The sequence below is a fragment of the Camelus bactrianus genome, chromosome X, assembly GCF_048773025.1.
Source record: "Camelus bactrianus isolate YW-2024 breed Bactrian camel chromosome X, ASM4877302v1, whole genome shotgun sequence".
NCBI classification, from domain to species: Eukaryota; Metazoa; Chordata; class Mammalia; order Artiodactyla; family Camelidae; genus Camelus; species Camelus bactrianus.
The window spans coordinates 14,761,903-14,774,622 of record NC_133575.1 but is presented as its reverse complement, the minus strand read 5'-3'; the positions used below and the strand labels follow the sequence as shown (position 1 = coordinate 14,774,622).

General features: G+C 42.7%; 1 protein-coding gene across 5 annotated transcripts in view; it reads left to right on the top strand.

Annotated features, from left to right (window-relative positions):
* The window catches only part of SH3KBP1 (SH3 domain containing kinase binding protein 1), a 298,864-nt gene that overhangs the window by 227,012 nt on the left and 59,132 nt on the right, over window positions 1-12,720 (top strand). For all 5 annotated transcript variants that reach the window (XM_074359924.1, XM_074359925.1, XM_045516323.2 and 2 more), the window contains one exon: window positions 11,966-12,073. In XM_074359924.1, coding sequence (XP_074216025.1) covers window positions 11,966-12,073 — 108 coding nt within the window. The remainder of the gene's footprint in view (window positions 1-11,965; window positions 12,074-12,720) is intronic.

Genomic DNA, 12,720 nt, shown 5'->3' with positions numbered 1-12,720 from the left:
TGAGGTATATTCTTCCAGACTTTTTACACACACACACAATTATAGTTTGAAGTAAAAATAAGATCATATCATATGCACTCTTGTAATCCTCTTTGTCCAAGATATATCATGCCTAGCTTTGTCAGCATGGTTAAATGGCTCCTTAGCATCCTAATGAATGGAGCACTGCAATCCTCTTTTATGTTTTGCTTGTTTCTAATTTTTCTGCATTTTAGACCATGTTGCATGTAGTCATCACCTTGTTTGTAAATCCATGTACACATAATTATTTCTGCCACTTTCTACTACTTGTGTAGCCTTGGGTGGGCTGCTCATTCTCTCTGTGCCTTGGTTTCCACATCTGTGAAATGGGGATAACAGTACCTACCTCCTGGTGTTGTAAAGATTAAATGAGTTAAAGGAGGTAAAGCACTTACAATGCCTGGCTTATAGTATATTCTGTATAAATGTCAGCAGTTGTTACTATTTCCTGATGATAATTGCTAAATGCATTGCTGCCTCAGTGTCTTTTAAAGGCATTTAAATGATGTTCTGAAAGATTGTGCCAATTTAGTCTCCCCCCAGGATTGTATGAGAATGTTTCCCTATTCTTGTCATCCCTGGATATTATCATTCTTTCTAATCTCTGCTAATCTGTTAGGTGTTTGCCTTTTAAAAAAATGATTCAAGTTGAAAAATTTATGTGTCATTTTCCAATTGATTTTAATAAAAATACCATATATTCATGACATTAACCTGTCATCTTTCACATTACAACTGTTTTTTCTTAGTTTATGACTCACAGAGATATTTAAGAAAATGTCATTAAAAATAAATACATTTTAGACTTAAAATTTCCCCCATTTTATAGTTAACTACATAGTGCAGTAAAATTCATCCTTTTAAGAATAGTTTTACTTAGGGCTTTTATATTTGAGTCCTAGTTGGAAAGGATAGCTGGCTATTAAATGCATTCCTTTTCTGTCTTCCTCAGGGCTTTCAGAGGTTCTATTTAAAGCTTCTGTCCTTACAGTATTTCTTTTATAGTGGCATTCAGAGAACCCCTGAGATTCTACATGGATGTATATAAGCATCCTCCTATCCTAGACCAGGGCTTAGCAAACTTTTTCTGTAAAGGGCCAGAGAGTAAATGTTTTAGGTTTTATGGGCTATACAGGATCTATCTCAACTATGCAAAAGCAGTCATTGGTAGAAATGAATGGGTGTGGCTGAGTTCCAATAAAACTTTATTTATGGACACTTAAATGTGAATTTCCTGTCATTTTCATATTCCTTGAAATATTATTCTTTCGATTTTTAAAAAGCAGTTGAAAATGTAAAAACTTCTTAGCGTGAAGACTGTACAGAAATAGGTGGCAGGCCAGATTTGGCCCATGGACTGTAGTTTGCTGGCCCTTGAAATAGAATGTCTAGAAACAGACCTATAAAAATACAGCCAATTAATTTTCAACAAAGGTTCAAAGAAAATTTAAGAAAGGATAATCTTTTCAGGAACTGGTGTTGGTACAACTGAACATCGATAGGCAAAAAAAAAAAAAGAACCCTAACCTAAACCTAACACATTATGCAAAAATGAACTCAAAATGGACCACAGAGCTGCATATAAAACATAAGACATTAAAAAGTTATTTATAAAAACATAAGAGAAGAGAGTTGTTAGACATACCACCAAAAGCACAATCCATGAAAGAAAAACCTACTGCATCGGACCTTGGCAAAATTAAAAACTTTTGCTCTGCAAAGATACTGTTGAGAGAATGTGGTTGGTTGATCTGTGTTTCTTACAAGGCCAGCTGAGCCCTGGTGTTCAGTAAATAATTGCTTGATACGTAATTGCATGAATTTCAAGGACCTTGGTTTTGTTCTGAGTCTTCCTGGGAATATACTTTGTAATACAAGACCGTGAACTCCCCCCCCCCCAGCAGAGCCTTTCCCTGCACCCCACCTCTGTACCCCTGAACCCCCTCTTCCCCAAGGTGGTGAACAAATGTAGCCTCACTCCATCAGTCAGGCCTGGACTCAGCTGAGCGGCCTGAGGACCAGGATTTGACCTGGGAATTGTATATTTCGCCCACTGCCCAGGCCTGGAAGCTAAATTTACTGTGTCTAGAGGAAGAGACTCCAAACAAATTTTTATGCCAAGGAATAAATTTTCCTAATAGTCTTAAAAGAAATGTAGATTTGTTTCGTGAAAAGGGAAGATAGAAGGTAAGAACTGACCAGTAGCTGCTGCAGCTGACTCGGATGTTCTTCATAATGACCAAGGCTGTGCCCTTCACTTCTTATTCCTTACAGTGCTTATTTGCGAAATGAAGATACTCCCCTGCCTTCACGCTTACAGCCTTCATGTGTCTCCTAGACATGGTATAGGAGCTAAGAACATCTCTTAAAACATAATGAAAGATGCTTTATAAATGCCAGTGTCTTTGTAATGAAGGAAAATGATTTGTTATTATATCTACTCTCCTTTTAATGGAAGAAGAGCATGTATTTGGATGCAGGATCAATATAGTTCTCTAAACATAAATGAAGATGAACACTCAGCTGTAGGATGCACAGCCTTGAGAAGTAAATTATGCAATTAGCCATAAGCTTTGGATGAGCTGAAGGCGCCATTAGAAACAGCTTCTAAAATAAAGTATTAAGTGATCTTCTCAACATAAATGACGTAACAAGTCAAAAGTGAGAAGTTTCTATGAAAACATATTGTTACATAATTTCACCTACTTGATTATATTTAAAAGGACCCCAAAAATGCAAAAATGCTACCTTGGTGATTGACATTTTGTATATGACTTATTCATGTGCCCTCACATGTTCACGTCTCTGATCATTCTTAGAGCCAGATTACAAGTACACAGGAAAGGCCCTCCCTGCAAACACCTCCTTTTCACATGATTACTGATTTTTGAAATAGATTTATGGGGGTATAAAGTCTTTCATTCTACTGTTAGAAAAAAGGCTAAAAGTATAAACATTTCCTGAGACTTCAGATTGTATAAGCTGCAAATGAAAGAATGAAATCAGTAAGCAATTCTTGTATAGTTGTTGTGACAAACTATACAGCCATGTCCCCAGCTCCAGGAGACGTCCAGTGTAAATGGTGACCCTGGAGTTGGGCCAGTATGGCAGCATCTGTTGGGTGCTGTTCTCTGGCGAGGCTCCAGGTAGCAGCATCTTTTTCTGGGAGGGAAATAAGCTGTGAGCACTGGGGCCTTTGGGGCTTCTGCTCTGGGTTGTCTCCTGTGAAAATCCCCTCAGGCCTTCCTGATTCCTGTCTGCCTGCCTCTCATAATGCCTGTGAAAGCTCTGTTCTCTTTCTGGGAACTGAGATTTGGTTTCAGCTTTTTTCTCATTTCTTAGTGACATCTGGACTCAGAGGTTACTTCTGTAACATTTCCTAACCCATGTGCTCTGATTGGGTTATAGGAGTATAGGAGAGTGACACCCCCCCCCCCCCGCAGCTCTCCTGGGTGGATGTGAAGGGCCTTAGGTGGGTGGAACCCCTACTCTGGATTGATGGCCTCCAACAATGTTAGGCCTCCGGCCACCTGTCATCAAAGCATTATCATTTTATGTGTGTGCTGTTACCTGGAAAAGATTGGGTGGCACTAACTTAAATGCATATATTTAACTTTTCCATATAAAGATGTTTAACACTGACTCTACTTTTCCTTCGGGAATTCTCCACCTTCCTTGGTAGAGAAAGGTATATATGACGAGTAAAGGAAACTCCAAGATAATTAAAAACGCTTGTATGTATCTTTATTTCAGAAATTCTTTCTCTAGGACTTCTTTTGGGAATTAGACCTTGAAATAGCTCAGACTTTTAAAGAGAGCTGAAAGTCCTATTACATCTAGCATAAAATAAATTCACTCTAATTAAAGACATACTCTTTTAAAGTGAGAATATCCCTTCTGGTTGCGGCCATGTTGGAGTACAGGTTATTAGACTTACCCTCCTGCCATGGACAACTTTAAAATTGGACAAAATACATGAACCAGCTGTTTTTAGACATTGGACAATGCAGAGCATTGAGAGAAGGGGGGTGTAAAGTGAGTTCCACGTAAACCCTGGCTTTTTGCCTGGGGGCACTTTCTAAATTGCAGCACAGGGCACTGGAGCCCAAACAGAGAGCAGAAGGCTTGTTGGATAGAGGAAACAGGGATGGTACCTCAGGGCTGCTGAGGTGGATGGACTTTTTCAGGGTAGGGAATTGCAGAGGAGCAAGCTGTGCAAAGAGAGAGCTCCAGAAGTCTATATATAGGGCTCCCTGGAATCTTTGGCCAAATACTAAGCTGTGTATCAACAGGGCAAGACTCCACCAGGCCCAGCAGAAAATGAATCTGGGGGGCAGGGGGCATGTGGGTGGGCTGTGAGCTGAGGAGATATCCCGGAGGTCACCAGTGAATGGAGATGTTGGAGTTCTGGCCAAGCAGAATAGAAAAAGTTTGCTGAACACACTTGGCATCCAATTGAGAACCCAGAACAGTCAGCCATAACAATACCCTAGACCCATCCTAATGAAGCCTGAAACCAGGCTGTGACTGGGCAGGCTGATCTGCAAGTGACATGCCCACCTGAACGAAGCGCCACACTCTTGTAAGGAAGACAGCAAAATCCAGTCCCTCTACAGCGTAGCATGCACGGTCACTGAGGATATACAGCCACACATTACCAGGTGTATGAAGAAGCAGGAGAACATGAGGTATGGTATGGGTAGCTTGTAGAAGACATGGCTTCATTTCTGAGCACAGTTTGCAAGCATCAGTACGTGTTTCAATTAATATTGACATGACCAAGAGGAAGCTTGATTACTGCTTTTTGTGTGTTACTCATCCAATTTTTTGTTACCAGCTATTCAACATGTAAAATGAAAAAGTCAGAAGTTAGTACAGCAGAGCCTGTAAGCTCTCGCCCAATACGGTCAGTAGATGATCTCTTTGAGGTCATGCCTTCCCAGTACCGCAGAACAGTGAATGGCCACCTAAATCTCACCCTCACCCGCCCTGGGATGTGGATGTTTGCGCTGTGACATTTTGTTGAGTGGGTTCGTCCCTGGGACGGTCTCCTCGGCTCCCCTCATTAACTATGATCTTCCAGGCATTTCTTGTGACATTGCGATAGACTGTAGTTCTCGTTTTTCCTGTTACCTCATAAACCGTGACATTGAAGAGCCTGCTCTAGTAACTGACTTATGGGATGTTGGAAATTCTGAGCAGAAATCCCAGCCGTGCAGAATAATTGCATCTCTTGGGGAGGCGTTAACAAGCAGAGGCAGAACTGAGTGCTCCTGGGCTCCGGGTTCCATGAAGCTTTCTCTCAGCAGCCCCCCGAAGCTCCATGCAAAAGGCGTTCATTAGGAAATATTAAACAGCACTTTTCATATTGCTGGTGGGATGCTGAGGGTGTGAGACCCCCTTGGGGCACTCAGGGGCTCACTTGACAGCCACACTGAAGTCTTACAACACTCACTTTCTCCTCTAATACTGTTTCGGTCATCAGAGAAGATCGTGAAAAACAGCCACGCTGGATAATTTTTGGGAAATTGGTACTAGGGAGTGTGGGGACAGCTAACCACTAGGAGAAGTGGCCAGGCAGAGTGCCTTTCTTTTTCATTTGGACCAGCAGGTGAAGCCATTTTCATCTGTCCATTTTTTTGTTTTGATGTGTTGATTTCTGAGCTATATATTCCTGTCCGAACTCAAATAGGGCACTTATGATGTCTGAGAAAATGTGGCCTCCCTTTTGAAGGTACTTTTAAGTTGTTACCACAAATATGAACAAATTAATAAATTCAGTACAGACCAACCAATAAACCTGGTTGTACAGGTGAAGGTTTCTTGGATAGCTAATCTAGACCTGCCTCTTCCTCCTTCAACTTGACTTGACTTCTAATGTTTGAAAATTGAGAGAAGTAGATTAGCAGCCTGGGGGGAGATTGGGCCATCCATCACGTCACCCATTCAGCCAATATTTATTCATAACCCGTACTTGCCAGGCACTGTGCTAGGTGTTTGGTGGGTACAGAGGTATAAAAATAAGATTTCTTGTTTTCAAGGAGCTTACCATTTTTTTTAACATTTTTTATTGATTTATAATCATTTTACAATGTTGTGTCAAATTCCAGTGTTCAGCACAATTTTTCAGTTATTCATGGACATATACAAACTCATTGTCACATTTTTTTCTCTGTGAGTTATCATAACATTTTGTGTATATTTCCCTGTGCTATACAGTGTAGTCTATTCTACAATTTTGAAATCCCAGTCTATCCCTTCCCACCCTCCACCCCTCTGGTAACCACAAGTCTATATTCTCTGTGAGTCTATTTCTGTCCTTTATTTACGCTTTGTTTTTGTTTGTTTGTTTGTGTTTTTGTTTTTTAGATTCCACATATGAGCGATCTCATATGGTATTTTTCTTTCTCTTTCTGGCTTACTTCACTTAGAATGACATTCTCCAGGAGCATCCATGTTGCTGCAAATGGCATTATGTTGTCGGTTTTTATGGCTGAGTAGTATTCCATTGTATAAATATACCACATCTTCTTTATCCAGTCACCTGTTGATGGACATTTAGGCTGTTTCCATGTTTTGGCTATTGTAAATAGTGCTGCTATGAACATTGGGGTGCAGGTGTCATCCTGAAGTAGATTTCCTTCTGGATACAAGCCCAGGAGTGGGATTCCTGGGTCATATGGTAAGTCTATTCCTAGTCTTTTGAGGAATCTCCACACTGTTTTCCATAGTGGCTGCACCAAACTGCATTCCCACCAGCAGTGTAGGAGGGTTCCCTCAAGGAGCTTACCATTTTTGAGAACCTTGCTACTCAAAGTGTGGACTAGCAGCATTGGCATCATCTGGGAGCCTGTTAGAAATGCTGAATCTCAGATCAGCCCCGGACCTGTTGAATCTGTATCGGCATTTTCACAAGATCCCCAAGTGGATAGTATGCACATTAGCATTTGAGAAGCACTGATCTAAATCATTAATTCTCAGCCTGCACATTGGAAGGACCTAGGGACCTTTAAAAAGCACTGATTTCTTGGTCTCAACCCCCAGGAATTACAATTTTATTGGTATGGGGTATAGCCCCAAGTGATGTTAAATGCGCGGCCAGCTTTGAGAAACACTGGTCTAAGATGTTGCTTTGCACTCTTGACAGCATAGAGCCCAAGATGAGGTTGTAGCCAGGTTTTACAATTTACAAGCCAGGTGGCAAGTGTGTCTTTTCTAAAGATTGGAAGTGCCTAAATGAGAGGCAGACACGGCAGAGCTCACTGGGCCGCATTCCCCAGGGCCCCTCTGGCAGGAGGAAGCTGACTAAGGCATGACGTTGAGGTCTGGGCCAGGCCTCCCTCCTCAGACACACCCTGGGGCCTGAGCATCCCTCCCTGGGCCCTCCAAGTGAGTGAGCTGCTGCCCAAGGAGGGGGGGCGGTTCGCAGGAGGATGGCGCTGAGTCACATGACAAATGCATGTGTGCTTAATTAAGACGCTTCTCCAGCCTCATTACCCCTCGAGGTCTCCGGGCCCAGCCCCTAGTAATGATGACAACCACCACCAGCAGTTGTGTTGCTCTTCACACCTCAAACATCTTTTCCTTTGAATCAAGAAACTAAGACCCAGAGTTTTTATTACCAGTGGACCACTTAAGTATCAGATGACCCAAGTTTGCTCGCTTCCTCCTCTCTCTGAGATATCTTGCAGAACATAGAGGTTGGAGTACAGTACACTTAAGGCTCTATTTATTCATTCCTTAAAAAGAAAGTTATCGTTTGTATTTTATAAGGAAAAATTCCATATTTTACTCTAATATCTGCCTGGTGATGAGGCAGAGAGAAACCATTTTGACCATTTAGAGGACTTGATCATAGAAGAGTGAACATTCTGTGTCAGAAATAGAATTCTTTCCACACGCTGTGACTCTTGATGAATGTCAGGGTCTACTTTCATCTGCTTTCATGTGAATAGATCTTATTTCTAATTATCAGTGTTCTGGAAATTTTCTTCTACATGCTGATCTTTTACTCTTTCTCGCTGCAGACTCCTGCCTCGTGTAAAGGGCATCCCCTCACCTGCCAATACTGCCATTTTCTCATCCTTACTAGAGTCTCAAAATCCACTAGGGTGGCCATCATCTTGGGTTATGCCTGTGGTCCTGATATAATTATTAATGGTGCCCCAGGTTTAGAAATAGATTATATGGTCACCCTAAAATCTTCCAGTATTTTGGCCACACTGCCTCTCTCCTTAGTGGTCAGCTACGGCCTCATTGTCCTGCCTTCACTCCTTGCCATCCTCCTTGGGGACATCCACCACACCTTGATGACATTCTGGTCTCATGAGTGGGTGTCATCTTGCCTCACCCCTCATGACACTCTTCAGTAGAGCTTGGTTGGGAGCCTCCGGGGAGCCAAGCACATTGCCTTCACTCTAAGTGCCAATTCTTGAATATTGTCTTCCATGACCCCAGCTTCCCACTCTACGTCTTCCCTTCTTTCACACTTGGTGATCCCGCCCTTGACCTTTCTCATGACCTGAATTCTTGCCCTCGTTCTCTTCTTCCAGGCCGCCTGATTTCTCTTGGTCCTGCTTGTTTTTAATCCGGCCCAGACTCCTGCCCGTGTTTCTGTGCTGTGTTGACTCACTGTGTCTGCCTTTCCCGCCGGGCTCTGAGCTTGGGAGCCCCATAAGGACATGATGATTTTCTTTTTCCCCCTGAATTCCTCTCCTCTCCTGCATGTTTTAGGTCCTCAGTAAATACATTGAATTTGCTGCTCTTTTCCACTTCTGGAAGCAGAGCCCTCGTGCAAATAATTCTCTCTTCATCACTGCCACCAAAAGCCTAGTTCTTTTGTCTGATTTGTTGAAGTGGACTTATTTTCACTTCTCATTTTGCTGTCAAAACTTTTCCTGTTTCCCTTAAATTAGCTTCTATTGCTAGGGGGAAAAAAGTCTCAGTTCTCTAAATCTCTATCTCACTCTGGGCATCTTGACCCTGTGGCTGTTTTCTGTCCTGCAGTGGACTCGCTTCTCACTTTTCTTGGTTTTCTAAGGCACACTGGCAGTCTTCTTTTTTGAATGTGTAACCTTATCCATGAGCCTCGTATTTGTTCTTATACCAAGTAGAACAATTAGACATACTGTGTTCTGCCTTCATGCTTTGCCTCTCTTACCTCGAAGTACTCAATGATCAGCGCTATTAATGTTTTCCTTAAAAAGCAGAATCTAGATGAGCGATCTGAGCTATTTGCCACTGATGGGAGGTATAACATAATGTCACATTCACTGTTTTCCCCTGTAGGCGTGCATAAGTTCTAAAGTTATTCTGGATATGCTTTCGCTTATTAAATTTTTCTTTATTGTTTTTCTCACATACGAAGCAGAAGGCTTTATGACAGTGGTTCCTGGGTGACTGTTTGCATAAAGCTAATGGATTTGCACCATTTAGCAAGTTTGAAAGACAGCCTTTAAAAGAAATGTAGTGCTAAACAGTATTTGACTGCCTTTTCTGGACAGAATTCTATTATCTGATGGTCTGAAATGAATGTGGAGAGAAGTCCAGTCCTCACATAAGCCAATGGTTCACATGTGAAAAGATTTAAGATTATTTGAAACATTGTTAATGATTCTCTCTTCTTTGGTACCAGAGCTCATGGTTGATACCTGTTACCAAAAAAGAACGTTGGATATCGTGTGTGTGCGTGCATGCGCACGTGTGTGTTTCACACAAATCTCTAAGCTACCTGGAATTAGGGATCGTGTTCTTTTGCATGTTTAATGTTTGGTGCCTACAGAATGAACTTAAATATAGTTTGCATTTATTAGAGGTTTGTTGAATAAAATATCGTGAAGTGCAAATTAACACAGTTCTGAGTGTTAGAGGAAAGAGAACGCTTTCATTATAGTCATTTGCCTAAAGGTGACTTTCAAGTTGGGTTTTGAAGATGAGAAGGACTTGTCCAGAGAAAGAGAAGGAAAAAAAAAAAAAACAATATGCCAGACATTTCTTCAGAAACAGAGGCTCTGGATTGAAAGACTTAATGTCTAAGGATTAGGAGTGAAGAAATTCCACCCCCTACTCTGTCCTAAGATTTTTCTGGTATCGTTGATGACATAACAGTTTCTCAGAGTTGGAAGAACCTCAGAAAGCATCAGATTCTGCCACCACCACCCTTGTTTGTGACTCCCTTCTTTAGGGACTGATGCTAGATTGTTTAGGGGGTGATGTGACCTGGGCAGGACCTGATTAGTTACCTGGGCTTCTCATTGTCATTTTCCAAGAAAGATAAGCATTCTTTCATGTTGTTAGTCTTTTGAACCTTGTTTTGTTCTGAGTAGATCTGAACTTGATGCTTCAAGTGTCTTTGGTTTTTGGTGTTGGTTGGGACTAGAATTTATAGTCTTTGAGTGGGGGCCCATTTCCCAAACCCACGTTCTCTCTAAAGGGTCAGTCTGTCCTTGTAACAGATACCACTAGGGAAGAGAAGGCGGCGAGTGTTTACTTCTCATGATTGACTTATGGAGAACCATCACAAGCTGAGGTAGATGGAGGCTGTCTTGTCCTGCAGGAATCCTAGTCTTGGACTACAGGAAAACACAGAACTCAGGGTTAGAAAGAGTCTTCATTGATTTGATGAATATTTATTATATTGGGCCTTGTGCACTGGGCTGGGGGAATAAAGGTGAAAACTTCAGAAGTGTTTCTCATCTTGTTGGAATGGAGGCTCTCGTAAGGCGCACGTGACTCACATAAGCCATGGTCCTCTGGGGGCTTCTTGCCAGGCCCTAGGCCAGCTGCGCCCCTGCTGCTTGAGCCCTCCTGGCCCCTTCCCCAACCCCCCTGGTCCTGTGGAGGACCCTGAGTGTGTCTCCATGGGCCCTGAGCAGGAATCTCCTTACTTTCTTGAGCATTTATTTTTAAAAGTCCTCGGTGTTTCTGGCATTTGGGGGAAAGCCTTTGCTCATTTTGGGCTTTAGCTGGAAGTTGTCGATCTTAGTCTGAGAATTGGGTTTTTACACAAGGACGTGTACTTGACAGTGGTGTGTATATTGTACACAGACCAGGAAGGCAGAAATACCCAAGTGGGTAGGTTTATGGCAAGCCAGGTGAATCTTGGATTGGGGCGGTAGAAGTGGCATTGGACCCAGAGGACAAACGCAAGAGATCTCATCAAACTAGAGCAAATCAGGCTTCCAACCAGTTGGATGTAGGGAAAAACAGAAGTAGTTCTGTGGCCTGAGGTTGAGTGCCTGGGAGGCTATTAGGCTCAGGATGGAAACCTGCAAAGCCTGAGCCCTCGCTGTCTCCCTAACGCTTGGCACAGAGTTGGTGCTCAGTACATGATTGACAAGTGGATGCACAGAATAGGGATTATTCAAAGGGAAACAGGTTTGATCTGGAAGAATGAATAGATGTATCCATTCATGTAGTGAGCAAACATGGAGTTCGTTACAGTGGGGGAAGGGCTTTTCATGCTGACAACTGTGCCCCCTCAGCGCGGAAAGGAGGGAGTACATTAATGAGCTTGCGTAGGGTGTGATTTTTCTTACACTTGGCTGACTGTCACCAAGCCTTTCTTAATTCCGACAAGCTTTGTGACAGGCTAATCAAAGAGAACATTTGTGCATGTGATGTTTTCGAAACCACTTTTGCAGTTAATGAAATAATTTTATTTCAGTAAAATTAAAATGAAGAAAATACATACCCTCCTATCTTTAAAGAAAAAAAAAAAAAAGGATCGTATTAATCCAGGGCCTCTAAACGCAGCACCGGGCTGAGTCCCAGCCAGCCGCTCTAGCACACTTAAGCTTTTGTTTTCCCATCCGACTTTGGGATCTGTGCTGATTTAGTGTTAGTAACCATCGTCGCACTGATAGCAGCCTCAAGGAAAGGGCCTCCATTCTCTCTGTGGGGTGCTCGCCCTGTTTCTCACTCTCTGCTCTCTCCTGTTTCCTAGGACTGCATCGACGTTGGCTGGTGGGAAGGCGAGCTCAACGGCAGACGAGGAGTGTTCCCCGATAACTTCGTGAAGTTACTGCCACCCGACTTTGAAAAGGAGGGGAATGTAAGTCTTCGTGGCTTTGACTTCAGTGCACTGCACGCTGTCAGAATTGTGGCTTCCATGATAGGGCTTGGGATGTGGAGTGGGGACATTCACTGTCTAAAAGCCCCGGCATTTTATTTTGCTGGACCTGGGTTCTGAGCCCTTGACTGCCCTGTACCTGGTATGTGTGAACCAGTCTGTTAACTTCCACAAGCCTCAGTTTCCTCATCACTGAGCCTTATTCTAGAGTTGTGGCATGCATAAACAAGGTAATGTGTATAAAGCACTTGGCGCAGTACCTGAAACGTTTAAGCACCCAAAGAAATGGCAAGAATCACTGGGTGCTCTATTGGTAAGTGGATGGCCTGCATCCCACATAGCACCTCCTTGACCCACCACCATTCCTGCGGAGCTGAGGCTTGGGAAAGGTAGCTACAGTACTGGTGGATCGGTTGCCAAGGATACTAAACAGCATTGCTGGTGTGTACACTGCTTGGATGAATGAATATGGTTGTTCAAGAAACTCGATGGTGTTGGTACCAACCAAGACTATGGCCTGTAGATCCTTAGATTGGTTTGAAGCTAGGGGCCACACCTCTGAGGCTTTTTGATAGCTTGCTTGCTTGTATTGTTTAACTAAAGGATGTTCTGTTCCACATCTGTTATTC